Source organism: Spermophilus citellus (genome assembly GCF_964194105.1).
Source record: "Spermophilus citellus genome assembly, chromosome: 6".
Taxonomy (NCBI): Eukaryota; Metazoa; Chordata; class Mammalia; order Rodentia; family Sciuridae; genus Spermophilus; species Spermophilus citellus.
The window spans coordinates 96860705-96887726 of record NC_138187.1 but is presented as its reverse complement, the minus strand read 5'-3'; the positions used below and the strand labels follow the sequence as shown (position 1 = coordinate 96887726).

The 27022-nt window shown below is 39.0% G+C and overlaps 1 protein-coding gene across 1 annotated transcript in view; it reads left to right on the top strand.

Moving 5' to 3' along the window:
* Positions 1–27022, top strand: part of RYR2 (ryanodine receptor 2) — a 610498-nt gene that overhangs the window by 546350 nt on the left and 37126 nt on the right. Inside the window, exons 81-89 of the mRNA XM_081299889.1 lie at positions 3427–3526; positions 4668–4747; positions 6676–6752; positions 7486–7559; positions 17235–17315; positions 18089–18177; positions 19758–19886; positions 23791–23895; positions 26186–26267. Coding sequence (XP_081156015.1) covers positions 3427–3526; positions 4668–4747; positions 6676–6752; positions 7486–7559; positions 17235–17315; positions 18089–18177; positions 19758–19886; positions 23791–23895; positions 26186–26267 — 817 coding nt within the window. The remainder of the gene's footprint in view (positions 1–3426; positions 3527–4667; positions 4748–6675; positions 6753–7485; positions 7560–17234; positions 17316–18088; positions 18178–19757; positions 19887–23790; positions 23896–26185; positions 26268–27022) is intronic.

Sequence of the window (27022 nt, the reverse complement as noted above, 5' to 3'; positions counted from 1 at the left end):
AGCCTTTTTTTTTTTTTTGCTAGTGATATTGGCATTCCACATCACCTGTAATATTCAGTATGTCAAGTAGGAGTGATGAAGTTGAATTATAACATTACTAAAACATGGGAGATATCTTTTAAGAGTTCAGTTCCTGGAATTTTCTGTTTTATTAGACTAGAGTTTGCTCCCACATGCAGTTTAAAGAGAAACACACGATGAAGACCTTGGTGACATTTTAGAAATACAAAGAGAAGCAGCAAAGCAGCTGGGCCCTTTGGTGAAACCCTGGACTATGGATTTTATGGCCTCAGCCTGTGATATGTGTCCAGGCTGCCCACATGTCCATGCAACCTGGAGAGAATCCTTCAGAAATTATGAATTTCTTTGTTATCATCAGGCTATTCCACTTAAAATAATTCCTGTCTCCATTTTGGGGTTATACTACTTTCTCCATCAAGGAGCCAGGGACAATTGTAATTTATATTTGTTGTTTCAATATTTTTTCTCATGTAAGGCAAGTTGTTGCAGAACCAAATATATTTTGTTCTTCAAGCCTGTGTACATTTCCCCCATCGAGTATTAAAGTTCTTGGCACAATGGAAGAATTTAGCCATTTTATTACAAACTTCAGTGACACACAAAGAAATGATGAGGTCAAGTACTTCCATTCAGTGCAGGCAGGTGACTTGATCATGGGTCTGACTTACCACTGTGCTTGACCTTCAGAAGACTGATGCCAAACATGTTAGGATGAGAGCTGCTGATTCCTGGTTGTTCTCAGCAATCAGAACTTATTGCCTGAAAGAAAATCCAAATCGTAGAGCTGTTCTTATTTTTCTGAAACTTTCTTTCTAATGTAGGAATAATTTAAAGACTAATCTGCTGGTTGAAGACAACATGGTGTTTATCTAAGACCCTGAGGCAGATAAAACAGAACCTGGGCTGAGGGAGGGAACCCTGTTTTTAACAAGGTGTTTTCAAGATTCAGTTTTCCTGAGTAACATGCTTCCAAAAGGTCTATCTCCAATTTGCTTAGAAAGCTAATGTGCCAAAAATTTGAAGGGCAAAAAATAATTACTTTTCATCATTTTTACTAAGTTGGAAATCTTTCTGGTTGTTTCTCAAGTTCTGTTTGTGTTGTTATTGTTGTGGTGGTGGTAGAATTACCCAGTGAAAGAAATTAAATTATATGTCAAGAAGCAGTTCTGAAAGGACAGAGCACAGGATGGAAAGAGATCATGTTGCAGATTTCTGAAGAAAGCCTCCAGCTCAGCCCAACAAAGGGGAAATCCCAGGTTGGCCTGATCTCGCTCCATGAAGCAGAGCTTTCTCTTGTTTTTGGACCAGGATTTCTTTCTTTTTTTTCTAAAATCATCTCCCCATAAATACTTATTACTTTTAAAATTGAGAAGCCAGATAATAAAAAGGAAAAGTGTTCTTTGTCCAGGGAGTTAATTTTGGAAGCAGGTAGTTTGATACTCTTGTCAGTTTCTTGATCCTCCTGAGGCTGTACATGTTACAGGTGATTCCAGTTCCCAAGAGGCTACCAGGACCTTGGATCTACTGTGAAAGTTATTCTGGCAGATTTTGGAACCAGTCTACCCACTTTTGGAGTGCAAATGGCAAATATTGTTTTTTCCTCAAGAACTTGTGGCCTGCTGCCGTCTTGTGTCTTGGAGGTTTCCTGATGACTGTGGCCCTGTGTTCCAGTGGGTCAGTAGAAGAGCAGCTCTTCCTGCCTCTCTGGCCTCTTTAGCTGTGTGAAGATGTCAGGGTAGTTCCCTAAGCTAATAATTCCTTACCATTTTCTTATTGCACAACTCTTTCACAAAAGGAGTTAGTTAGGATGTAAGCAAAAGTTCCATTCTTTGTTCTGACAAAGGGAAGAAAGTAAAAGATTGTTGGGTCTAAAAGGAAGAATGAGGTGTTGCTGACTGATTCTAAACAACCCCTGAAGCGCACCTGGGAGGGTCTTCTTTCAGTTTTTCTGAAACTGTGTTGTAATGACAATATGGTTCTGTGTGTCTGTGTGGTTTTGTTTTTGTTTTGTTTCTGACTTCACAGGAAGAGGTTTAAACATGAAGGCAAACCTTTTAGATGTTAGCATGGCTACATATGAAGCAAAGCTGCCTCTTTTTATTTTCTTTTCTCTGCTTCCATTTAGGCCTATCACATAATTTAAGAAAAAATAAAAATTTAACCACAGGAGCTTTAACTATAGTGTGAAAAAAAAACCCTGATCAATTTTGTTTTCGCAGCACGATATTATCAAAGATTTAAGAAACAAATTTGCCAGCCTCGGCGAGAACTCTCTGGTAACAGCATAAATGTCTGTGTTGGTTGCTTTTGGTTTAAAGGTTTCTTTTTTTCATTTGTTTGAGCCCATTTCTTTTCCCCCTCCTTTTAGTTTATTTTTCATATTCTGTAACTAGCAAGCCTTCATTTTTTAAACCTCTTCCATCTTCCAGTGTCTATTTTCCGTACTTTGGATGGAAAGTTTACGGCAGCAAAGCTGTCTCTCTGGCCACCTCTGCTGCAGCTCCTACTGCTCTTAGGTCATATATGTTTTGGCCGCTGTGTTTATGGACATGATACTAATTGACCGTTTCATGTCCCATTGACTAAGCTTCTCTACCACGCCATTTGATGGACGCGCTGTCAAAGGGCTCTATGCAACTTTGATTCTGCAACTTATACTGCTTAGTTCCGTCTCAATTCTCCAGCGAACTGGATCGCTCAAGTGAATGATCATACCAGTCTTGAACTTGCTGTGCCTTTATATTTTATTCTTATCTCCTTCTTTATGTTTGCAGTGGTAGCTTAAGTGGAAAAGAACCAACTCCAGCCATTGCTCTGGCGACACCATGCAGTATCGTTTGTAACCACCAGAGAATACAAAATATAAAGGCACATAGCTTCTCTTATTCTTTGAGGGTGACTGGGGAGAACAGTACCATAAGTCCACTACTTGGTTGAAGCCTACTTTTTTATCCATATCAGCTTTCAATTTTGCTTAAACTCTAAGACTTCTTAGTTAATGTCTTCCTGTGATTCAGTGATAACTTGCAACTCGCTGAGCAGTATCAAGTTATGGCCATGACTGGGGAGATTATCAAAAACCTGATCAACTTATGCACAGATGTACAAATCGGAAAGTGCAAGTTTCAATGATGAAGCACAAAACCGTGATACAGGCTTTGGACTAATCAAACAATTAAAATTGAGAAAAATCCATCCGGATGAACCAGTACCAAAAGTATATCAAGAAAAATATAAAGGGGAAAAATGAGAGATGAATATGTGATGATCTGTTTGATGACATTGTTGGTGTTGAAATGGTCCATAATGTTGTCATAGAGCCCATACATGAAGAGATGACTAAAATATAGAAAGCAGCCATGCTTACTGACAGCCACAACATAAATGGTTGGGGTTTGTGTTCAGGAAAAGGAGATGGAAAAGCAGAAGCTTCTCTACCAGCAAGCCAGGCTGCATGACCGGGGGGCCGCAGAGATGGTGCTGCAGACCATCAGTGCCAGCAAAGGTGAGGTCACTGTCCGTCCCTTGGAGCCAGCCTCCTGGCTCCTGGTGCTCCCTCACTGGGTTCTTAGTTCATGACAAGCTGTATGATGTAAATGATGAGCTACCAGCTCATCATTTACAGAGTTTAGTGGATTGTTTTCTTTCTTACTAGAAAGACTTACTTTATGTATGTTCTTCAACTTTTGTGTGGTCCAACTAAGCTCTAGCAAAATGACATTATAAATAAGACATTTTAAAGCTTTTCTGTATATCCAAAGAGTGCTATTTAAGCATCATGGGCTGTGTGGTGCTCTGTCAGCAGGCAAGCTGACCGTAAACAAGTGAACAGTGTGGATGTTTCAATAAAACTTTGTTTATACAGCAGGTAGCAAGCTCTGCATGGGCCTAGGGCTATAGTGTCCTGACCTTAAAATGTTTGGACATTTTTAATGAGTGATTTTTAACTGTTAAAGTACCATTGTCTATCTGAGTAGCCATCATTTCAAGGTGACTTTCCCTGCATTAGCAGTATCTTATTTGTGAAAACTTTGTAAGCCCTTTGTAATGAAATGGAAAAGTAATATTGTTACAATCTGGCATTAAGTGCCCCTAAATGATGGAAATCATTTTTATTTCTAAGAAGAGGTGAATAATGTAAAAATAAAATGTAATATACTAAATGATAAACAACTAGATGGATTTTAAAATTTTGTCATTATCTGAATAACTTAAAATTGAGAATAGTCATTATTTTAATAAAGTCAGACTTTAGAAGTATTATAGGTGATGAATGAAAATGATAAAAATTCTAATAGAATATTGTTGAAGGGAGAAAAATTTTTCTTAAAGTCTTAAGTAACTTGTTGATTTAAACATTATTTTAATACACATGGTTGGTTTTGAAGCTTAATAATTTCAGCTATTAATATTTCAAAATCTATTGTTTCTTCCTATGTTTTCATGTTTCAAGTCTTAAATATACTATACAGAATTTAGCAGAAATATTGATGGCAAAATATGCATTTTATCATTTTGGTGTTTTGGGTACATAAGTTACATAGGTTTGTCATAAGTAATAATATTAAAAAGAGTAACTTTTGAGGTAGACTATGTCAACACATCTGTGGAAAAATATAAGGAATGCTGCTTTTTATATTTTAAAGGTGAAACTGGACCCATGGTGGCTGCTACTTTGAAACTTGGAATTGCTATTTTAAACGGTGGGAATTCTACAGTACAACAGGTGAGGTCTTTGAGTAATTTACATGATTTGGTTTTCAAACAGACTACATATGGAAAGAGCTACTGTAAAATTTTTCATTTCTTATGTAAAATATGTCTCTATTTTAATTTACTGCAATACCTAAGAGAGAACATAGAAAGGAAAAAGTAATTATATGATAGTCTTCCAAACTCAAACATAGAATGAATGGTATGAGAGTATCTGAAACATCAATCTAAATGTGACCTTCTCCCATGCCCAATGAGTTCTTACATTGAGGCATGAATCACTCTCTGGCCATAATATCTGACTGGATATGAGCCATCACAAAGTTGTGGAACCTGGCATGGGTAACCAGCTTGTTGTTTCCTTGGTACATGACTACATGAGTTTTTTTTTTTTTTTAAGGAAAAGTAAATAAAGCTGAACTAATCTCTCCAAAATACATTTCAAAAATATTTTTTCTTGCCTTATGTTTTACTTTGAAAGACATTCCTTGTATAGTGTAAGTATTTTCAGAAATCCTTGGCTCTAAGAGGAGACTGGAGACCCTGCGTTGCATTTACTTATTATCAGTACACATCTTCTTTCTGTAGAACTTCAAGTGCATATTCCATAACGTCTCTTTGATCCTCTAAGCCACATTCCTTTGTCTTAAAAAAATGATCAATCTGTTTCATTTTCCCCGGTATTTTTCCTAGACTAATAGGCTATGTGTTTTTGCCTATATTTGTGTGTAGCATACACATATATGTGTCTGTGTGTATATGTATACACATACATACACTTTACATGCATGGATATTCTTTTGTACACGAGTATATATGCATACATCCATATAGTGTGCATGTGTATCCTGTATACAGTTAGTTTATGTTGTTTTCATCCGTATTTCTGAAAAATATCACTACCACCATTTTGGCTGCTTTGAGCTTGTTTAGAACAGCACTGACAGTAGGAATTATCTTTTTCTATTAAAAAAAAAAGCAATTTCTTTATTTCCTTAAGACCTTTGGGTCTGCCTTCTGGTGTCCTGTAGGTAAAGAGGCTCCTTAGCTTGCCAGGGATTCTAACCAATAAATTCAGCAATGTCAAAAATATCACTTGCTCCAGCGTCCTGCAGATCTCAGGAGCACAGCATAATTCAGGGGATTGTGCTCCCGGGACCTGGGCTGATGAAATTGCCACTTGCTGCCACCACCCAGCAGCACAGGAGAGTGTTATCTTGCACATTGCTAGCCCAGAAAAAGATCAAAATCCAGAATTCCAAGTATGCATATCCCTGTAGTACCATCACAAAGTTGAAAAATCCGAGGTTAAACCAGCATGAGTTGGGGTCATCTGTACATTTTATTTGAAACCTCCACCATGTTTTATCCATATTAAAAATAACTCTTTTGTTACATTTAGTTTAGCCAAAATGTTAATCATAGATTCTGGCCATCTATCCAAAAACAGAGGAGAAAAGCTGAATAGTCCAGTAGTTTCTGCCGTACATTAGGGTGAGAGAGGGCAGTGTGGAAGCTGGATTCCTGGCTATTGCATGTGCAGGTAAGAGTCACATCTCAGCTCTAAGAGCTGTTCAGGGAACCCCTGTTGCTGGATACAGCCACTTGGATCTGCTTGCTGGTTTCCTTGCACTAAGTGTCTGAGTCTCAAATACTAAGTGAGATTGGAAAAGGTTTGCCAGTACTGGTTTCCCAATATTTATGTGTTTGTGTGTGGGAACAATGCCCTGATCCCCATCCTCCTCACTTCTAGGTGTTCTCGCACATAGAAATGTGCAGTCGTCTTTCTTTGACATGTTTGTTACCATTTCATGATAAAGATGACATTAGAGATACTTGTATTGTTTGGCTACTTTTTACATTTGTTCCAGAATAGAAAGCATGTTTTGGTTGCTATATTTACTTAATAAAAAAGCTATGTGATTTTATCTCTTTCTGTAGAAGATGCTCGACTACCTCAAGGAGAAGAAGGATGTGGGCTTCTTCCAGAGCCTGGCGGGCCTGATGCAGTCCTGCAGGTGAGGATGTGCTCTCCTCCTGGCTCCTTGGGCTGAGTGTTTCAAGAGTGTCGTCTTCTTTTCATTGCTGATAGCAATTATACCAAGATATTTTTTGGAAGACATCTGAGGATGGGACAATTAGCAGTGTCTTTTGTCCTATTTTGTGTTTAGAGTATTAGTAATGTCCTATCACACTTACTCAGTGTTGTTAGAGTCCTAAAATAGTCCCCCATGCTTAAATAGGGACTTACTAAGCTATATTCTACATACTTGAAGATGAATGCTATATGGTTTTTTTCAAAAGATAAAGAAGAAAATTCTGTTTTGATTTGGGACATGTGAGGCATTTTTCTTCATTTTTTTTTCTAAGTGATCCTTAACCAATTAATTTGTTGTAATCATTATCTATTTGTACAGTATTTAAAATCTTTCAGACAGCATTTGTCTGAGGAACCTGATAGAAACAATGTAACAAGTTGCAAAAGCATGATGATGATGATTCTATTTTTGGTAACTTTGCAGTGTTCTCCCTGAGCTGAACCATAAGATATGTGTTTGACTTTCCTCTTGGTCAGCTCAGAGTGGGCCCTGGGGAGAGGTTGGCAGGAACACATGGCCGAGAGGCATCTGTTGGGACCTGGTCTCAGAGTACCTTGAACCTTCAGTGTTCAAGACACATGGTATTGGACAGTTGCTCCCCTAAACAGAGAAGGTGTTCTGTTCTCTAAATGTTTTTCTCTTGTTACTGTAGTGTCCTTGACCTGAATGCTTTTGAGCGACAAAACAAAGCTGAAGGACTTGGAATGGTGACAGAGGAAGGATCAGGTACTAACCACCTACATGTAAACCGCCTTGTCTCCCTTCTTCCATGAAACACATCCATTGTCAATTACATTTTCAGCAGAGATAGAATTGTTTTAAAATTGATAAAATGCTCATGAGACTTATTTGAATGTTCAGAACTGGACACTTGCACAAGATACCCAAGACCACCCCCAGTCTTCCAGATGGGTCCCAACTCTTGCTTGTCCTGGTCTACCTGGCAGTGCCTGCTGCCCTAGTTTTAGGAGAGTGGCACAGTCCCCCCATTGAGAATCATCTGTAGAATCTGCAGGTGCACAGAAGGACCAGGGTTTCGAAGGCGGGGCTTTGCCTGGCTGTTTTGGCCAACTGTCAGGCTCTCCTCCCCTTTGGAGAGCAGCCGTTTAGGTCCCTGAGTGACCCCTGTCCTCCACTCTGTCAGCGACTATCCTTCTGTCTCCAGCATCTTCGAAAGTACCAATTATTTTGTGACAGAAGTTAGAGTAGTTCTTTGTTTATGTGATTCTGATTACTGAAAAAAATAGTGATTGATGCCACCTGAGAATGTTTCTCTCTAACTAAATGTGGGCGAAAACTTGAAAGTCAAGCCTGCAGTGCAATCAAAGCACAAATAACCACCGCTTCCCATTCCTTTCAGGAATATTTAAGAAAAAAATGTTACTTATATTGGTTTTTAATCATATGTCTGATTTTTACACTTGTTTTAGTGTGGTCACAGGTATTTAGTTCTTTGGCAAGCTTTGGATTTATCTTCTTGCCAATATGTTAGTTTGGTAACATTAATTTCTTGATCAGATTAATCTGATCTCAAAAAATAAATTTTTCTCCTGTTTCCTATTTGTAGCTTCTGCTTGCCTTTCTGAAAATTTTAGCTAATCAGTTTTTATCCCACCATTAGAAAAAAGAACTGCTTAATTCGGAATATATTTGAAGTTTACTACTCAGGCACATCCTGTCCCTGCGAGTTCTATGTGGCTCCCATGGGGGTTTTATTATGTGACATTTGAATATGTAGATCCAGTTGTATTATATGGGTCAGTGGAGTTAGTCACCTTCTGGAAAAATCAGCAACACTGCTCTAAACTTAGGTTTTCTCCCTGCTGGTCCATCTGGAGAATCCAGGGGCCACTGTCTATCTCAGGGCTAGTTAACAGTCTGCCTCCAGCATCTCTGGGAATCCTGAACCTTTTCTGTTTGTAAGATGTCTAAAAGTAAATCTGACTTCCCTGTCTTAGAATTAGAAATCAATTTCATTTTTCCCTACAGTTACTACCGAATGTTCCAGAGTCTTTGAGCAGAATCCCATTCCTCATTCTCAGTCCTGTTAATTCTCAGTTCTCACAAAGGAACAGCTGCCCCACTGGCAGTCCCTGGCCTTTGCCAGTCTGGTGTGGACTGCAGTACGGTCCTTTGAGTCCCATATTGGAAATCACTGAGTGACCTTTCTGATATGAGTTGTTTTCACCTCTCAGTATTAGGTTGGTTTAATGTGTGTGGTCTTTTTTCAACACACACAAAAATAATTGCCCCAACTGATTAACACATTTTGTATTTTATTTCCTTACAAATAGCAAAATAAAACAAAAATCTCAACTTCTTTCTCTTTCCTGTTCCCTCCTCTTTTGACTACTGTAAATGTCCTACCTTTCTTCCTCAGTCGTCACTCGTGAGCGTGGTAATTATTAGCCGTGAGCTGCCCTTCTGTTCACTTGCTCTTTTATTTGTGGTTAGCTATGTGTATACACTCGATAGTGACAGTTTTTGTGCTTTTCTTTAAATTCTGTTTCAACAAGTAGATTATTTAATTTCTATCATTATGCATCCTATTATTTTTAATATTATATACCTTATATGCCCAGTTACCCTTTTTTCCTATGAAAATGTAAAGTTATTAATATTTCAGACATGAAGGGACCCCAAGCATTTAAACTATGTTTTTGGGTTTATTTTGTTGCATTTCTTTTATTTAAGAGAGTCCCCGGTGGGCCCAGTGTTTGGTTGAGGGCTCTAGAATGTGTGCTCAGGTCTCCCTGTGGCATCTCTGTCTTGGACAAACCGTGGCTTTATGACTGCACTGTTGGTGCATGAGAATCAGTGACAGACCCCAAGTGGGCTGCGACCAGCTGAGTGTGCTCTGCCCACTGCCTTCTGGGCTCTGGGGGGTCTACAGGGCTTTCCTCTGTTCCTTTGAAAATACCACAGATTAAAAGTCCTTGAACATAAAAGCTAATTTCATTCTTTTTTTTTTTTGCATTTAAATTACTTTTTTTTTATTGGTTGTTCACAACATTACAAAGCTCTTGACAAATCATATTTCATACATTAGAATCAAGTGGGTTATGAACTCCCATTTTTACCCCAAATACAGATTGCAGAATCACATCGGTTACACATCACATTTTTACATACTGCCATATTAGTGACTGTTGTATTCTTCTACCTTTCCTATCCTCTACTATCCCCCCTCCCCTCCCCTCCCATCTTCTCTCTCTACCCCATCTACTGTAATTCATTTCCCTCCATGTTTGTTATCCCATTCCCCTCATAACCTCTTATATATGGAGGGAGACCCTAATTTCATTCTTAAGGCTGAATTGGAAAAGAAACTAGAAACAGTAGCAATTCTTTGCTCTTCACACTAATAGAACAACAAAGATGGCATCAGTATGACAAAAGAGCTTCTCAACAGCCTCCTAGGCAGTGGTAATAAAGAAAGGAAGAGATTTAGAATAGGACCTAGCACTGTCAACCGCTTTCAACTAATTGTGCCTTCTGATTGAGAGACCTGTTAGGGTGACATGGACGGTTAGGGGAACATTGGCTGTTAATAACACGGTTTCCCACATTGCTTTAAGAACCCCTGTGCTGACCTCTCTGAACATGTTCTTAAAAATTTCTATTGTGAGGACATTCTTTTATTTACAATTCTGCAAAAGTTAAAAAAAAAAAGCTCAGATCCTCATAGGAGAAGGAAAATCAGTTATTGCTCTTGGAAGGTACAGAAAAGGCTCAAAGACCCAAATCTGTTCCTGGTGCCATTGCTGCAAAGATTCAGCATAAGCTGAACACTGAGAAAAGAGTCTGCTGGAGCTCAATCTACTAGGTCCTCTGCATCCTCATCCCCTGTCTTTATTAGGCGGAAACTCTCCCATGAGGGTAATATGGCCAGACTATATGGCCATGAAAAACGTGGAAGCCCAAGCACATGAACTTTCTGGTGTCTACAAACTTTGGGTGTCTACTTCCACAGTGAAGTAGCTGTGACCAGAGTTTTATACATAAGGAGACTGAAGGGCAGAAAGGTCACTTGGCTTGCCCAGCATCCCACAGCCAAGTGGCAGTGCCAAGAGGCAATGCCACTCTCTGCCTCCTACTGTTTAGTTTAGAGACTCCCCAAGCCAGCCATGGCTGCTCGGTTTCTCTACATGTTTGTCAGGGTCCATTTCATATCTAGAGTCTCAGGGAGGACTTTGTGCCCCAGTACCTGTTCTTTGCACCTCCAGGGCACAATCTGCTGCCAACTTCGGCATTTTTTGCTGAAGTTTCAAAACTGCTTCTAACTTTTTAATGTCATAAATGCTGTTTCTAATCTGGTATGGAGATATCACTACAAACTAGGTGTTTCTTTAAGATTTGTATGTAAAGTTTCAGGCCAATCATTTGACCTTCTTTCCTTACTGCCACTACCGCTGTGGACATTTGTCCGGTCTCTGTCCCTCCTTACTAAATTCCCCCATTGTGACAAAAGTCTGGATTTCCCTTTTTGTTAAAAAAAAAAAAATGTTTTCAGCAGATGTGTTTGAAGGATTTGTGATGTGGTCAATGTCGTCCTCTCTGTAAATTTTATATTCATTAAGTTTTTTAAGGATTGAATGAAATTAAAAAAATCAATATGGATATTTAAAAATTTCAACTCATTCTTGAATTTTTAATTTTTTATCAAAACCATATAACCTCATTACCAATTCATTATTAATTTAAAAGTGTAGTTTTCCTTCATGGAAAACAACTACATATTCTGTTAGAATATAGCAGAAGATGTTGAATTTTGGTCATTTTTGTGGTAGTCCTAGACTTCATAGTGAAGAAAAATATTTGAAATTGATCTGATTCCACAAAAATTGATTTTTAGAAACCTTCTCTAAAATATTAACTACCAGTTAACCTTCCCCAAACCTCTACCTGGATCTGATAATTTTTTAATACTATTATACTGAGGTTTCTTATACTGTTATACTGAGGTTCTTATTATTTATAATTATCTTATCAAATTTATGTGAAGTTGAAGCAAAAAAGATTAATTTTTAATTAAATAAGCAAAAGGATTATATTGAGTGCCTAGTATTGGCTACCCTGATTCCTCTTACAGTTTTTATTATTTTCTTGACTCTATTTCTCCAAGATTGTCAGACTGTTTTCACATGTATGGTCTTGGGTTCTGCCTGCTTTATTCACTATTTCTGAGGATCAATACTCTTCAAGGAAAGCCTGAGATGCTGGTGCATTGGCACCAAATGCATTTTCCAAACATTCTTGCAGTTTTTAAACTTTGAAGCCCTCACTTAAATTTGAGTGCCTAGTCTGTGAGGACTTGGGGGTGTACACACTTCAGAGAAGTGCTCTGTGGGAGCTACTCATGGGCCCCACAGAGGTCGCACCTGATCTGAAGTCAGCATCCTGGTGGAGAGGGAAGGCAAAGACTTCTAGCAGGAGGGTACAGCCCAGCAGGGAGCTGTGTTGGACCTGGTGTGGAAAGAGGTGACCAAACTAGATGATGAAGAGAGAGAGTTTGTGAAAGGCTCTAAGGACCTTTAGAGTGGTTTTTTCCATGAGGCCTTGAAGAGCCATTAAATAAGTAACCCTTGAGTAATATTATGTGCTAATATCCCCTTGGGATGATGGCCTCACATCCATTGTTGGAAGAAGGCTCCAGGTAGACCCCACCAACACTAAAGTGCACTGATTACTAAATACTACTCTATTCAACAGCTGAGTCCTCCAAAGATAGGGGCTGGCAGAATTTCCTTGTGGCAATAGGTGAGCTCTGAGGGAGGTCTGATGATGCATGAGAGGCATTTTTTCACAGTAGACTTTCCCTAGTTAGGGTTCAAGGAATCCTTCTGTTTATATTTATAGAAATTCTGTTAATTGCTAATAATTAACTTCCAAATTATTAAATTAATAAAAATTCAATAATATAAATAAAAATTACTGCCTAGTATGTACATTATAATAATTGGAAAAGGAAGACTCCAAAGGCTAATGTCCCCATTGCTGTAAGGTCTAGTCATGCCAGTGTTTCCAATAACTCAAAGACAAAGGGGTGACTGGCATGACACAGGGACTGGCCACATCAAAAGACCCCCGTAATCCTTTGTTGAGTACTACCCTGGATTGGTGCGTGTGAGTAAGACCCCAGGCAACACTGTGTAAGATGGGTGGGCAGTGAGCACCTCAGAACAGTGACAGTTGAGAAGCCTTGGCTCTGGCTGTGAGATGATTTCCACCTCACATTGGAAAGGAGAAAGATTTTCCTCCATAAATACTTTAATTGAGTTAAGTACTGGAAAGTATTTTAATTCTCTTATGCCTGGAACATACCTAATTTATTTCCCATAGTGGTCATTCTGATTGTGTTGGGATCTGAAATAGTCATGCATTGCATACACCAGTGTCAGGTTGTCAACTTCATTTAAATAAACTTACTCAGTGAGCCGAGTAGGTGAATTGTCTTTACCCCCACCCCCAATCTAATGAAATTCTGTATTTTAGAAATTTCAATAATTTGACCTATGGCTTCACAGTTGGAAATTTGCATCTATTCCTTTTAGGCTTTGCAGATTCCAAAGCACTTTTACTTATTTGAACAATTTGATTCTAACAACAGCCTAGGAAATTAGGCGAGGTATTTATCAGTCCCCCATAGCAAAACTGTGAAGCCCAGGCTCAGAAAGGGGATCTGATTTTCCAACATAACATGTTCAGAAATGGATTTCCTTGGGTTCTGAAATCGATGGAAACAAGTGTGAATTCAGATTTAAAGAACATACAGTTCATGAAATGATTGATAGTCACAGATTGTACTGGTTGGTGAGGCCAACTTTACAGAGCTCAGAAACAATGGCATAGTGGATTCAACAGGACCATGTGATACTGCCTGTTTCTCCCATAACTGAGCTGCTTCAGGTTGGAGATGGTGTTCACCTCCCAAGGTGCCTGGAAGAGAGGAGACACTCTGTGAAGGTTTATTGACATTTGTGGGAAGTAAATCTTAACTACCATATACCTGTATGACATTAGCTGAATTTCTTAGTTTCTCTGTTGTTTATTGACCCACCAAATGAGATTCCATTTACCTAATCTGCAGGATAATAATGAGCCCAAGATGAAATGATATATCTAGCACAAGAGCACATTGAAGGTCTCCAAATGTTAACTTTGATTCCATCTTTAATAATTTATTTCATTAGTTGAATTGTAAAATAGTTAAAGAAGTCATAATGAAGCCACTTCAACAGTGATATTGGAATTGCCCACATGGAATAAAATACCTAAAAATATTGTTAGTATTAATTCTTTAGTTTTGCCATTGTACAAAATAGTTCTTTAAATCCTCTGAGTTCAATTATCAGAATGATTTCCTCCATGGCAGCAGGTGCCTTCGAGTGACACTCAACAATGGATTACAGAGGTCTTTTGATGTGGCCAGTCCCTATGTCATGCCAGTCACCCCTTTGTCTTTGAGTTATTGGAAACAAAGGCAATGGGGACATTAGCCTTTGGAGTCTTCCTTTTCCAATTATTGTCATGTACATACTAGGTAGTAATTTTTACTTATATTATTGAATTTTTATTAATTTAATAATTTGGAAGTTAATTATTAGCAATTAACCCAAGCTTCATCTGAAGAATAGGCTGAAAACTTCAAGCAAAGTCCATGGACATCAAAGGGATCACTAGATACACACTCACATAGTATTTTGTTGAATTTAGGCAGAGACTTGTCTAGGTTCTTATTAACTGTATAAGCCAACTGTGAGTAGGACAGTGACCAAAAGCAGGTTAACCTCATTTGATATCTAAAATAGGATTTATTGTTTCATGCTTCTCTCAGCAAGTTCTAACTGTATTATTTCCATGGTGAAAATTTACAATTTTGATGACAGTTTGTCCCATTAAAATTAAGATAACTCTCAGAAAATATAAACGCCATTCATAAATATATTCAAATAACTCTATTTCCTCGGCTAGAAATGCTGCTGCCATCTTCATTTGATGTTATTGCCTCTCCTCCTAATATATCAACCTGTTCACGGTTGATAAAAATGGAGATGAGGTAGAGCAGGAACAGGTGCAGGTCATCCTCAGATGCAAAGCAGCCAGCTCACCATGAGCAACAGTGCTGCGTTGATTCTCCCTTCACTCCAGTGTCAGCCATCTTAGGCCCCTTTCAAAAACAGAACCAAAGGAATGCCCTCCACAGTATGTGCCTCAAGCCCTCGCACAGCTTGACAATATTTTCAGGATGCAAGAGCACTTTCAATTATGTGTCACTCCATTCTGTTATTTGTTATGGATCTCAGTTCCCATCTTAAAATGGAATTGCTTTTCCACATCACAAGGAGACTGTTGCTCCTGTACCTTCTGCAGACATAAAGCCGTCCTGGTCTCTGTTACTGCCCCACTTACCTGCAGCATGGGCCACGGCAGCATTTTCATCTGTGATGTGCTCGTCACGCAGTGGCACCCCAGTGCACACCTGCCAGCACCTGGTGGGCTTGTCCCATGCCCTCCTCTGCCTTCTCCTGCCCTTCCCATCCTGTTCTCTCCTTGTTCTGCTACGTGCAGTGTGGCCTTACTGAGTGAAGTCACTTGTATTTGTTGCCGTTTACAGTCAAGAAAATGGTGTGCATGCAAACAGCAGATAAAAACTTCAGTTCTGAATTATTGTGCATTATGCAGAGCATTTTCAGGCACACAGCATCTATGATATTTATTTTGGTGTTAACTGTTCTAAATAGTTTCTACAATGGTTATCTATTTCACATTGAGTACATGAATATAAAAGTAAATACATGGTTTATTGACCTGATTTTCTGAAGGAAAAACGTTATAGACGGGCTCACAGGGAAAGAATCAAAAAGTCTAGATGCTCACACAGTATTTTGATTTAAATATCATTTTAAGAGTCTTCTGATTTAAATGTCTCATAAAAATGATACTGAGTATTACCAATGAAGAGTTTAGTTTGCTTATTGGCCTAAACTGTTCTTGCTTTCTTTCCTACCCTCTCATGAACTTACACACTGAGGAATGGACTTATCAGCCATGTGTGAGATTTAAACAAGTTGATTTTCACACTTCACCTGCCACAGGGTCTGAGTCCCATACATGGTGATCGTAGCTTGGTCACCAGATGTCATAGCTTGTGGGCTAACAGGGAAACGAGTACAATGCTTTTATGTACTTTTTTTAATGTTTATATTAGTTATCACAATGGTTTTGCTTCCTAATCCTACCATTACATGAAGCCTCCCACTTTGAAAGTCCCAGACTGCGGACTGGTAAGTCCATCAGCTCTCCGTCATTATGATCATCCGTGATTTTAGTTAAACACATGATCATTGCATAGTTTTCTTTCTTAGCCCAAAGTATTTATAGTCTGTGAAAAATTATTTTGTTTAAATACATAAGTATATTCATTCACAAGCTTATCAACATTTTTTTTTTTTTTGCCATTTTGCTTTTAAAACAAATTTAGATTCTGGAGCAGACACTCATGTAACATTGACCTTTCTTTTTTTCCACTGACACTTTTTTTAAGAAATCAACTTTCATTTGTGTGGTGCTGTTTTGTGTTTGTTTCTTTCCTTGTGTTTTCGCTGTCAAGGGAAGTTGTGATCCAGAGACCATTGAATTGCAGTGCAGTGGACCAGTATAACCCTAGGAGGCTTTGTCCCTGCCCCTCAGGCATGTCTGGTCCTGATGCTGCAGGTGGCCTCTGACTTCCTGGAGGCATCTTGCTCTCCTCTCTCACGGCTGAGTCCTGACAGTCTGTCCTTGGGTTTGCTAATTGGAGTGAAGTCTCTGCTGGCTCCTCCTCCTTGGGAAGTAATGCTACAACAGTCCTGTCTGTTAGATGTCTGAAGTTTTGGCTTTTTTTATTTTCCAGTCAGTACACAAGCTGGTTAAAGATTTAATTAGAATGAGTTAACAAGCATTTTCTAGGGATTTGCAGTTTTCACAAAAATTTTCTAATTATTCTTTAATAACGGAAACCTTTGGCACTGTTCTGTGAATACACTATAGGCTTTGCGTGAGAGTCATTTGGTCGTGCCCTAGGAACAAAGCAAATTTGACATTTGTGACACACCATTTCTATATGTACCTTCCCCCCCACAAAAAAATTTACATCTTTAGGTTGTTTGTAAAATGTTGCCAAACCCATGCTGCTACTTTTAACAGACAGAAATCTGAGATTCAAATGTTCTTTTCTTACAAAGAAAAAGTACATCTATCTGCCAAGTGCATGATTGTAGGAGCTTCAGATAGAGATGTGGCTCTGTCTTGAGACCCTTTGGGTCCAGAGCAATAAATGGGTGACCTGCAAGTGGGGGTGGGGGCTAGAGGGGGGAGTCTGGGTAGTCGCTAATGCTCATCCCTCTGCACTCCCCGCAGGAGAAAAGGTTCTGCAGGATGATGAGTTCACCTGTGACCTCTTCCGGTTCCTGCAGCTGCTTTGTGAGGGGCACAGTTCAGGTTTGTGAGCGCCCAGCCCATGAGGTGGGACTGAGGAACAGATGTGTGAAGCCAGTGACAGCAGAAGCTCTTGAACTCCATTAGACTTTAGCTTGAGTCAGCAAATAGTTCCTGAGCATCCTGGGTACAGTGGATACTGTGCCATGTTACACGTAGCTCTGCTGCTTTCAAGGTCCCAGCAGAGCTGTTTCTCTGGATCACTGTCAATCATTCTTACATTAGAGAAGACAGGTGATGGGTGAAAAACAATTTAGATGGGATACCTTCAGAGGAACTTAGAAGTTTATTTCTTTTGCAGCACTTTACCTTGGGAGTTCATTATATGACTTACCTAGTTTATTTCTGTTCACTGTTTAATATCTGGCTCTTCTCCAGCTCCATGGGTCCATGACGGCAGGAATTACATTTTAGATTTAGCTTTGTTTCCCTAGCACTTTGCATATATAATTACTGAATTAAATAGCTTTTTCTTTATATCCTTAAAGATGGGAACCCCTTTTCAGTCTTGTCCAGGGCTTTAGAACTAGGATAAGGAACTGGTGTGACCAACATCTTAGACGAGAATTGAATATTGTTGTTCTGTGAGGATGCATTTTGGGGAAGATCATACACTTTTTTTTTTTTGAGAAATTTAAGTCATTTCATATTAAAATTATTAGATAAAAGTCTATTTTTAGCCAAGTGATCTTGCTGTAAACAACATTTACTTTGGTAGTTACTGGAATAACAACTTGTTTTGACTGAACTTTAATAGCATTTTCAATCTTCTGTAGATTTTCAAAATTATCTGAGAACTCAGACTGGCAACAATACAACTGTCAACATCATCATCTCTACTGTGGACTACCTGCTGAGGGTTCAGGTATGTGGCCTCCCTGTCGGTTACAAGCTACAGGACTGGCCAGGTGAAGCAAAGTGGTGGCCTTGTTAAACCCACATGTCTTCATGTGCTTGGGTTTGTGACTCCACCTGTTCACTGAGGTATGTTGCCTGTGATCACAGTCTTTTCTGCAGTTCTTAGGGTGAAGCACTCTCTGCTGTATCTCTCTCTGATCCTGGCTGCTACTTTGTTCTTCATTTCTTTCTATATACAAGCTTCTCCCCCTGGCACCCACAGCCTTTATTTTTTAGGTTGATAGTATTTTAAATTTATTTCATTTTTCAAAGCACTTCTATACTCTATTCCTTCTTTAATAGATAATTTGGGGAAGAATATTGAAATATTCTTACAAATAGGAAGGTCTTTCCACCTGCTATCCTGAACTTGACTTTGGTAGCCTAAGGTTGGTTCCTTTCTGCTGTCCTGCTATTTATGTTAGTTTTAAAATTCAGCTTAGTGCCTTATTACCTTAAAATATCTCTGATAGAATCATTTTTGACACTTGGGCATCTTAAACAATAACAACCCTGTAGAAATTTCTTTCCCCTCATTTTACTTATGAGAAACAGACATGGTATTTTAAAGGCAGGAAATTCAAACTTTTAGGTTTTATCCTTAACATTTTTTTTTTTTAATACCAGGGATTGAATCCAGGGGCACTTAACCACTGACCCATATCCCCAACCCTTTTTTGTATTTTATTTAGAGACAGGGTCTTGCTGAGTTGCTAAGTGCCTTACTAAGTTTCTGAAGTTGGCTTTGAATTTATGATCCTCCTGCCTCAGCCTCCTGAGTCACTGGATCACAGGCATGCACCACTGTGCCTAGCTAAAAGCACATTTTTTTTTTTAATTTAAAGCTTAACGGGGGGAAAAAGTCCATTTTGAAGCAAAATACACCAAAAATGTTGCTGAAAACATATTATGATTTTTATAACCATGTCTCAAAACTCAAGTGTAGTTCATATGGTCAAATGAATTTTTTTTAACATGTATTTAGCCAACTGAAATCCCTTTAAAATGTCAGTGTGGAAAACTCCTGTTTGGAAAGATGGGTCTTATTGGAGCTTGTTCATGGAGTTGGTGTTCCTGTCCAGCTGGTTCCCCGGGGGCAGCTTGGAGATCAGGGACATCCTGGTGTTCTTTCTGCTAACATGTCCCTGGCCTGTAGGAGAAGACAAGGGAGGACAGAAGTCTGTAACCCCCAAAATATTGTTCCATGATGTGTCTAATTTTTGAGTTCAAATTGTAAATACGTAACTTTGCTCAGTGGGTAAATATGCATTAGTTTTAAGGTATCCTTATATTTGTGAAGTTTAGGGTCATCAGAGACAGATTTTTAAAGCTAAATCTTCTGCTTCTGTCTTCTCTGCAATGTTATTTATATCAAGGGAAGTAGTTTCCACGTATATGGTATGTTTAAGAAAATAATTGATTAATAGTATTTAATTCACAGATATTGTTATTTGTTACCTTACCTGTTATTTAAAAATAATAGGACTGGACAGGTAGGTTTGTGATGACTTTACAATCCACCTTAGTGATGTCATTTCTGTTTCCCAGGAATCAATTAGTGATTTCTATTGGTATTACTCCGGGAAAGATGTTATTGACGAACAAGGACAACGGAACTTCTCCAAAGCCATTCAAGTCGCAAAACAAGTGTTTAATACTCTTACAGAATATATCCAGGTAAATGTTTGATCATTTCTATTATTTCAAGAAAAAATAAATAAAAAAGGCAAATGATTAGCATTGAATTCGATAGAAAAATGCAGTCTGCCCAAAGTGTTCTCCACATCTCCTATTGACCCCTTTCCTTGTCTCTTTAACAGCGACCAAAACTGAAATATTAGGTTGAAGTGTGTATCTATACATGGCGAAGTTGCTTTACCATTTCGAAGATGAAGATGTCATTAACTTATTAGAGGCCTGACCCATTCATTCTGTTGTATGTCAATGTATTAAGTATTCAGTAGTCTTAAGAAAGGAAAGAGGAAGCAAAGGAGGGACTAGAGGATCATTAAGCCATGTTTTGTAGTATTTCCAGTAACAGTGAGGAAGACATTTCATCAACATTAAGAAAAATCGAGAAGAGCATTAAAAAATCATATATGTGTGTTTATGATAGATAAAATCCAAATACCAAAGAGAATATATGTCTTTTTACATTTGTTTATTTTATATTCTCCCTAGATGAAACCACTAGTCTTAAGCTTAGAGTTTTAAAAACAATTTTTTGTGACTACACTTTGCTATTTCTTAGCAGCCTCAGCAGCCACTATCCTATCATTTTTGGTCTCAGGAGCCAGTATTACCTTGAGTGAGCAGTCCTCATATTCCATGCACCTGTGTAAGATAAAACAGGAAGGAGAAACTTACAGTTCACTCTTAGACCAGGCATGATCCTGTGAGGGGAAGAGAAGTTTAGTGAAACTGCATTTCTTGGGGACACTGGAAGGCAGGAACTGTGGAGTGGGGTGACTCGCCCTCTCCCTCCTTTCCATGGTCAAATCCAATGAAAGTCAAGTTCAAGTTCAATATGTGTTCATATTCCTGTTTCCTCATTTTCCTGACTTCCCTGATTGCCTTGGTTTTCTTGTCTAGAAAGATGAGGACAACAATCATGTCCTCGTTAAATATATTTGAACAATTACATTAGCAAGCAAGTAAATTTTGTATAAATGGTCAGTAGAATGGCTTGTATGTTCCAAAAAAAGCCCTGAGTGGGCATGTCTTTCCTAAAACACAGGAAACTGTGATCATACTGAAGCTAGCAGGGCTGGTGGAGTTCTCGCTGTGCACAGAGCTCCTTGCTAGGTGTTCCTATGGAACACATTTGTAAACACGTGTCCAGAGGCATCAGGTAAAGGCTCCTGGACTATTCTGTTCATTTTAGCTTCTCTTGTTATGCCTGCTGGTATGACCCATTCCTGTAACTTAACCATTCATGAAACATGTATTTTAATAAATACAATTTAATTTTGCAATAATTTTATGTTTTCAGAAAAGTTATAAAGAGAGTCCTGAGGAGGGTTTCTGTATATGATTTTCCTAATGTTGGTATTTCACACAAATGTAGAACATTTGTCAACACCAAGAAATTAATATTGGCACAGTCTTATTAACTAAATTATATACTTTATTTTGATTTTACGTCTTTCCATCAATGCTGTTTTTCTATTCCAGGATCCAGTCCAGTTTCCTACATCTTGCTCAGTGAGATACATTTAGGAGACCCTAGCCTTAGTGTCCTTTTTCCTGATAAATATTAATATATGAAAACAAGCTCATCATTAGCTTCATGCTTATTTTGGACTGCCTTTTAGACTACAACATTGTACCTTGCTTTTTTATTCAAATTTTTGCTGACTATCGAACATAAGCAGAAGATTGGAAAACATTGCTGTGAAGTAATCATTTATAAAATTGCAACCTCAGTTGTAATAAAAGAGAAGGAAAAGAATCATTTGACTAAAAGGACATCATATTTCAGGGTTCCTAGAGTGAGACCAGGGATAATTAAGGAGAAAGCTTAATCTGTCTCTGCCTCAGGTCCCTCTGAAAGTGAGACTGCCCCGTCTTCCAGCACAGAACAAAAGTCTGTGTGCCACAGAGGCCGAATATCTCAGAGGCCAGCGTCCCTTTCACATTGGTTATTGGTGCTAAAGAAGCCACTGGATGGAGGTTGAGCAAGTCCTAGACAGTCCTCTCCCTTTGCTCAGGTTTAAAGGTGTCAAAGGACCAAACTTAAAACCATTTAGTTTAAATCTCAATTGATTTTATTTTTAATTTTAGAATTGGGCAATCCTTCTTTCCATAAAAGAATAAATATTCTAATGAGCCAAGTGGAAGAGGTTGTTTTTATAGAGAGAAGGGATCAAGAAACTAGAAACAATGAGAAGTCACTTTCCCTGTGAGGCAGGCCTGGGAGACTGCACACTAGGAAAGTGATGGGGAGCCTCTGGTTACTCCCAGTTGCCTTTCTGTGTGAGGATCCAGGCAGAAATGTGTCAGTCTGCTATGGCAGCTGGCATATCTGGGAAGTCTGGCTTTTGCCTCTGGTGATCTCTCTGAAGGTCAGATAGGTAGCTCCCTTTCAGCTCAGGGACCTGGCACTTTAGCTTGTGCCTTCGCATCCACCAGAACGGGGGTTGAAGGGAGTGCTGTGCATGGGGTACACTCTCCCAGGTGTCCCCCTTGTCAGCTTTGACCCCACAATGCCTTAGGGTGGCAAGATCTTTGTGCATCCTCCTCTGTGGGAGCTGAGCCTGGCACCTTGCTCCTGTAACACAGAGGCTCCTCTGCCTTCTCCCCAGAGTTGGGGCCTCCACACAGCTGATGTGACCGAGCTCCACTCCAACATCTCCTCAGTATTTTTAGTGCAGTCAGATCTTCCCGCTCATTTCTGCAGTAAAATATGGACACATTTTGATGTGTTTTCAAATTTAAACTCACTATGAGTCCTTTGTGTAAAGGAAAGAATGAATGAATTAGACTCTAAGAGCTATACCTTTTTTCTTTGAAAAAAAACCATGTTATCTATTTGCATGGTTGATGTGGATGTGTTCAAAACCTAAACTATTGTAGAATTTTTCCTTAAGAGGTAAAACCGAAAATTGTCTGCATCAAAACATTTTGCCAGTCACACACACATTCTCCACTGCTGAGGAAAGATCACTTAAGAAGTGTGAGCTCAGAGAGCAGAGCTAATTTTGTTGAAAGGTAAACAGAGGCATATTAAAGTTCACTGAGTTTATCTGAGCATTTGGCTGTTCCTGACTGCAGGTGGCTCAGCTCCACCCAAAGGCCAGAGGTACTTAAAAGCAAGTGAAAAAAATTAATTAAAAATATAATTGGTTGAAGCACAAAGTCCCTAGTTGGAGTTTAGTTGGAGTTTCTGGCTTTTAAGCCTCTAAGTGGACACACAGTTGGGGGTTGGGTTAGCTTTTGTAGGAACCCCTGGCACCAGATCCCTCAGCCAAGTGGCCTCCCAAGTTACATCAGATTCCAATTGCCTTGAATTTGAAGTTTACGAAATTAATGACCAAGTATTTATCTTTTAAAAACCTCAGTGGTTGCACCATTTTGAAACAGCTGTACAACTAGGAAAACTCTGAAGAGGACTTTTTTCCTCTGGGTGAAGGCTTTATCCAGGTTACTGCTTAGGAAGAGGAAATAATCATCTCATCCTGATTGCATTCTCATATTTTCACACAAGGTAGTGGCCACCAATTGATTTGACCCAACAACCCAATCACCTGCTCCTTACCCTCTTTCTCTAAAGAGATGCAAGCCAGAAAAAAATGAAATGATTCACTAATTTGCTTTGCCAGTGTTTCATTATTCATAGAGAAATAAGACACATAAATCCTTGAGGAACATTTTTTAGATTTATTGAACATTTCAAGAAGAACATGCTTATCTCTCATGGCACCAATATCTTCTTCATCTCTATTTTGTTTCGTGTTTGAACTTTTTAGATTATATGTTAGCAACAAGATTTGTAAACCTTGAGTTCATTTTTTTCCCTATTATTTTAAAGTTGAATTTGGCAAATATGCTGCCAGGAATGACCGCTGTGTCTTTGCTCCAGGGTCCTTGCACCGGGAACCAGCAGAGCCTGGCACACAGCAGGCTGTGGGACGCAGTGGTGGGTTTCCTGCACGTGTTTGCCCACATGCAGATGAAGCTATCTCAGGTAAAGGGTCTTCTCACCTGACAAACTGTGACACTGTGATCAGCAGCAAATTAAGCATGCTTTCTTATGTTGAATGTTATCTATTTCACTTATTTAAGGTTTCAGGTGTATAAATATCACTTCTTTATATACCTTTTATTCCCTATCAAAAGATTTTTTAAAAAACTTCTTTATTCATATTTGGTAACAAAGATTATTAAGGAATTGAATGTAATGGAGAAATATAACAGCAGATTCCATGAACGCTGTGCCCTTCAGCGTCTTCATAGACAAGGTCCCTGGTGTTTACTTGTTGGAATCTTCCTCCCTCCATAGGCAACTTTGAAAGGATCCATAGCCTGTTAAAAGGGAAGCAATTTTTATAGGTCCTAAATAAGCTAAGATAACATTCTCCCATTACCAGGAAATTTAGCTTTCTGATAGTCAAAACAATGGCTTAAAGGATAAGTAAATAAAGAATAAACAGGCTTGCCACCATGTTTTTGTATTAATTTGGGAGTGCCATCAGCTTCTTGTTTTCTCATTTCCAAGTCTGTTCCCTTGGAGACCAAAGGATGCATGAACAGAAAAGCTCTTAATGTCAGGCTTGAGTAAATGCATCCTTCAATACTGTGAATTTTGATGGCATATCCCAAGCTCTGGCATATCTGTCAGGTGTATTTGCTAGGTGGTTAGGTAGAAAGAATACTAGAATGAGAGTCAGAACATTGCCATTCCAGAGCCCAAAGTGTCACTCATTCCTCTCATGGATGTGGCTGGTTCCCTCCCATCTGAGGCCTCTCACCCACCCACTGGTCTGTACACAGGGGCATATCATCACAGGTGAGCAAAGCTGGACACTGAAGTGGCCAGGAATGACCTTAGTCAGTAGTAACTGTCACAACAGGGAAGCACATGGTGTGGACTGAACTCATCTTCAGCTTGTGTGGAGCTGGATGAATGGTGTGTGGATGGAGAATAAGAGAACAAGGATGAGGCTGTGTGGAGGCTTGGGGGAGGATGGTCAGTATGATGTGATGATCCCAGCCATGCCTGCCAGCTGTTATCTAAGTTGGCATCTGTCCTCTGCTAGAGGCTTGGGGACAGAGGCCCCATCCTCAGGTGGTCTCTGGAAGGGTGCATTTTTGGACAGCTTTGTGTTTTCTCTAGTAGGCATTCTAAGTAGGATCAGGGTCATCTTAGGGACACAGCCATGAGCTGTTAGGAGTCTGCTTGTCCCTGTAGCTCACCTGAGGCCAATCAGGAAGGGGACTCAGAAGCCTGGCTAGGGTTTAGTCAAGGAGAGAATGACAGTATGTGGACATTGCTAATATAGGCCAAATACGGAAATCTCATGTTCCCTTTAATTACTAATGACATATACTAAATATAGGAAACTGACATGAACCAAATTTACACACAAGGGAACTCTCATTTGATTTATTTCCATGGTTTGATGGCTTGCACAGGCAGTGTTGTGGTGGCTACTGTAGAGAGTCTCATGCCGTGCAGATATTTACCTTCATATGCAGCAAACCCCAGGGAATTGACACCTTATACAAATTTTTAAAAAAGGAAAATGGAAAAGAATAGCTTAAATAAAATGGATGAGGTGTGAGCTCATTATGTGATCTGTACTTGCAGGCACTGGATCTCAGCATAGTGATATTTAGATACAACATGTCCATGTAAAAGAATTTTTTTTTTGTGGTACATAATCCAAACAAATAATCAAACACAAAATCCAGAAAAATTCAAAAACCAGAGAATACTGGAAACCTTCATGACGTTGTTTAGTAGGATACATGTCAGTATTTGCAATGTCAGTGTTGGTAATACCAGCGGACAGTTTTGGTTAGATTTATGTAAAATAAGATTATCTCATATGCCACTAATATGCCTATTTTATAGAATAAATAAATTTTATATGTTAATATATAACTTTGAGAAGTTAAAAGAAAATGATGCATTCTCTCTAGTGAAAAAGTTGTCAAATGTGCAGAAGCACTTGTCTCATCTGACATTGGAGCTGCACTGCGGTTCCGGTATCCCTGTGTACTTCTTTGACACACTCACAGTCCTTACATATACTTTGCTGTACATAAGTTAGAATCAACAGTAAATGTGCTTGAATTCTGAAGCAAATCTCTTTGTAATAAGCTGAATACTTACATCTGGCCTTCCCTTAGTTCTGCCATGCATTGAGGTGTCTGCTATTGGCAAGCCATATCCTTTTTATGAGAATAAGTATGCTATTCTTGTTGCAGACTCTTCTCCTGTTATCTCAAAAGCAATATGTTGATATTTTCAGGATTCCAGTCAAATTGAGCTACTGAAGGAATTAATGGATCTTCAGAAGGATATGGTGGTCATGTTGCTGTCCATGTTGGAAGGTAGTTTTTATTTTCACTTTGAAGTTTCCTTTATTTCTTTAAGGATAAATATGTTTTCACTTATGGAGTCGGCATGCAGTGAAGAATAAAATAACATGAAGGTGTGATAGAGAGCTAGGGTCTGTTGTTGGCTTTATGATTTTTGTTCTCAAGTTACTTTTTTATAAAAAAGAAAATCTGTGTATGTCAGTCTGCATGTCTTCAGTGATATCCCACAGAGCAAACCTTCTAACTCTAACAGATGTAAGGAGGAATGTTTTGTCAGTTATTTTATAATAAAAGTGGGGATTTTGGACATTGGCATGAATCCAGCTGTGTAAATCTCTACTTTGAGATGATGGCATATCCCTGCTGTGGGTTCCTGAAGTCTTGGCAAGGGGTGAGGACGAGATGCTATAGGAAGACCCCATCCCGTCTCGTCATCCCCACAGAGCCTTGCAGCTGTCATTTGCCCTCCTATCTCTTACCAACTTATTTTTCTTTGCTCTTGCATTACCTTTCTGTGTCAAGCATGATGGTGAAGAGCCTGGTCTCCAAACCTGCAGCCTAAGTTTCTGCTTCCCGACAGTGGGACCCTTGGACTAGTTAGGTTTCCATTTTTCAGTGTCCTCCTCCAAAAAAAAGAGGTAATGTTTGACTGATGTGAGACTTTAGTGAAATCACATAAACAGAACCAAAGCAACTAAGAAATGCTTGGTGTTGTGTTATCTCTCATCCTTCCTTAATTCCTTCTTATGCATTCTCTGTGTGTCTCC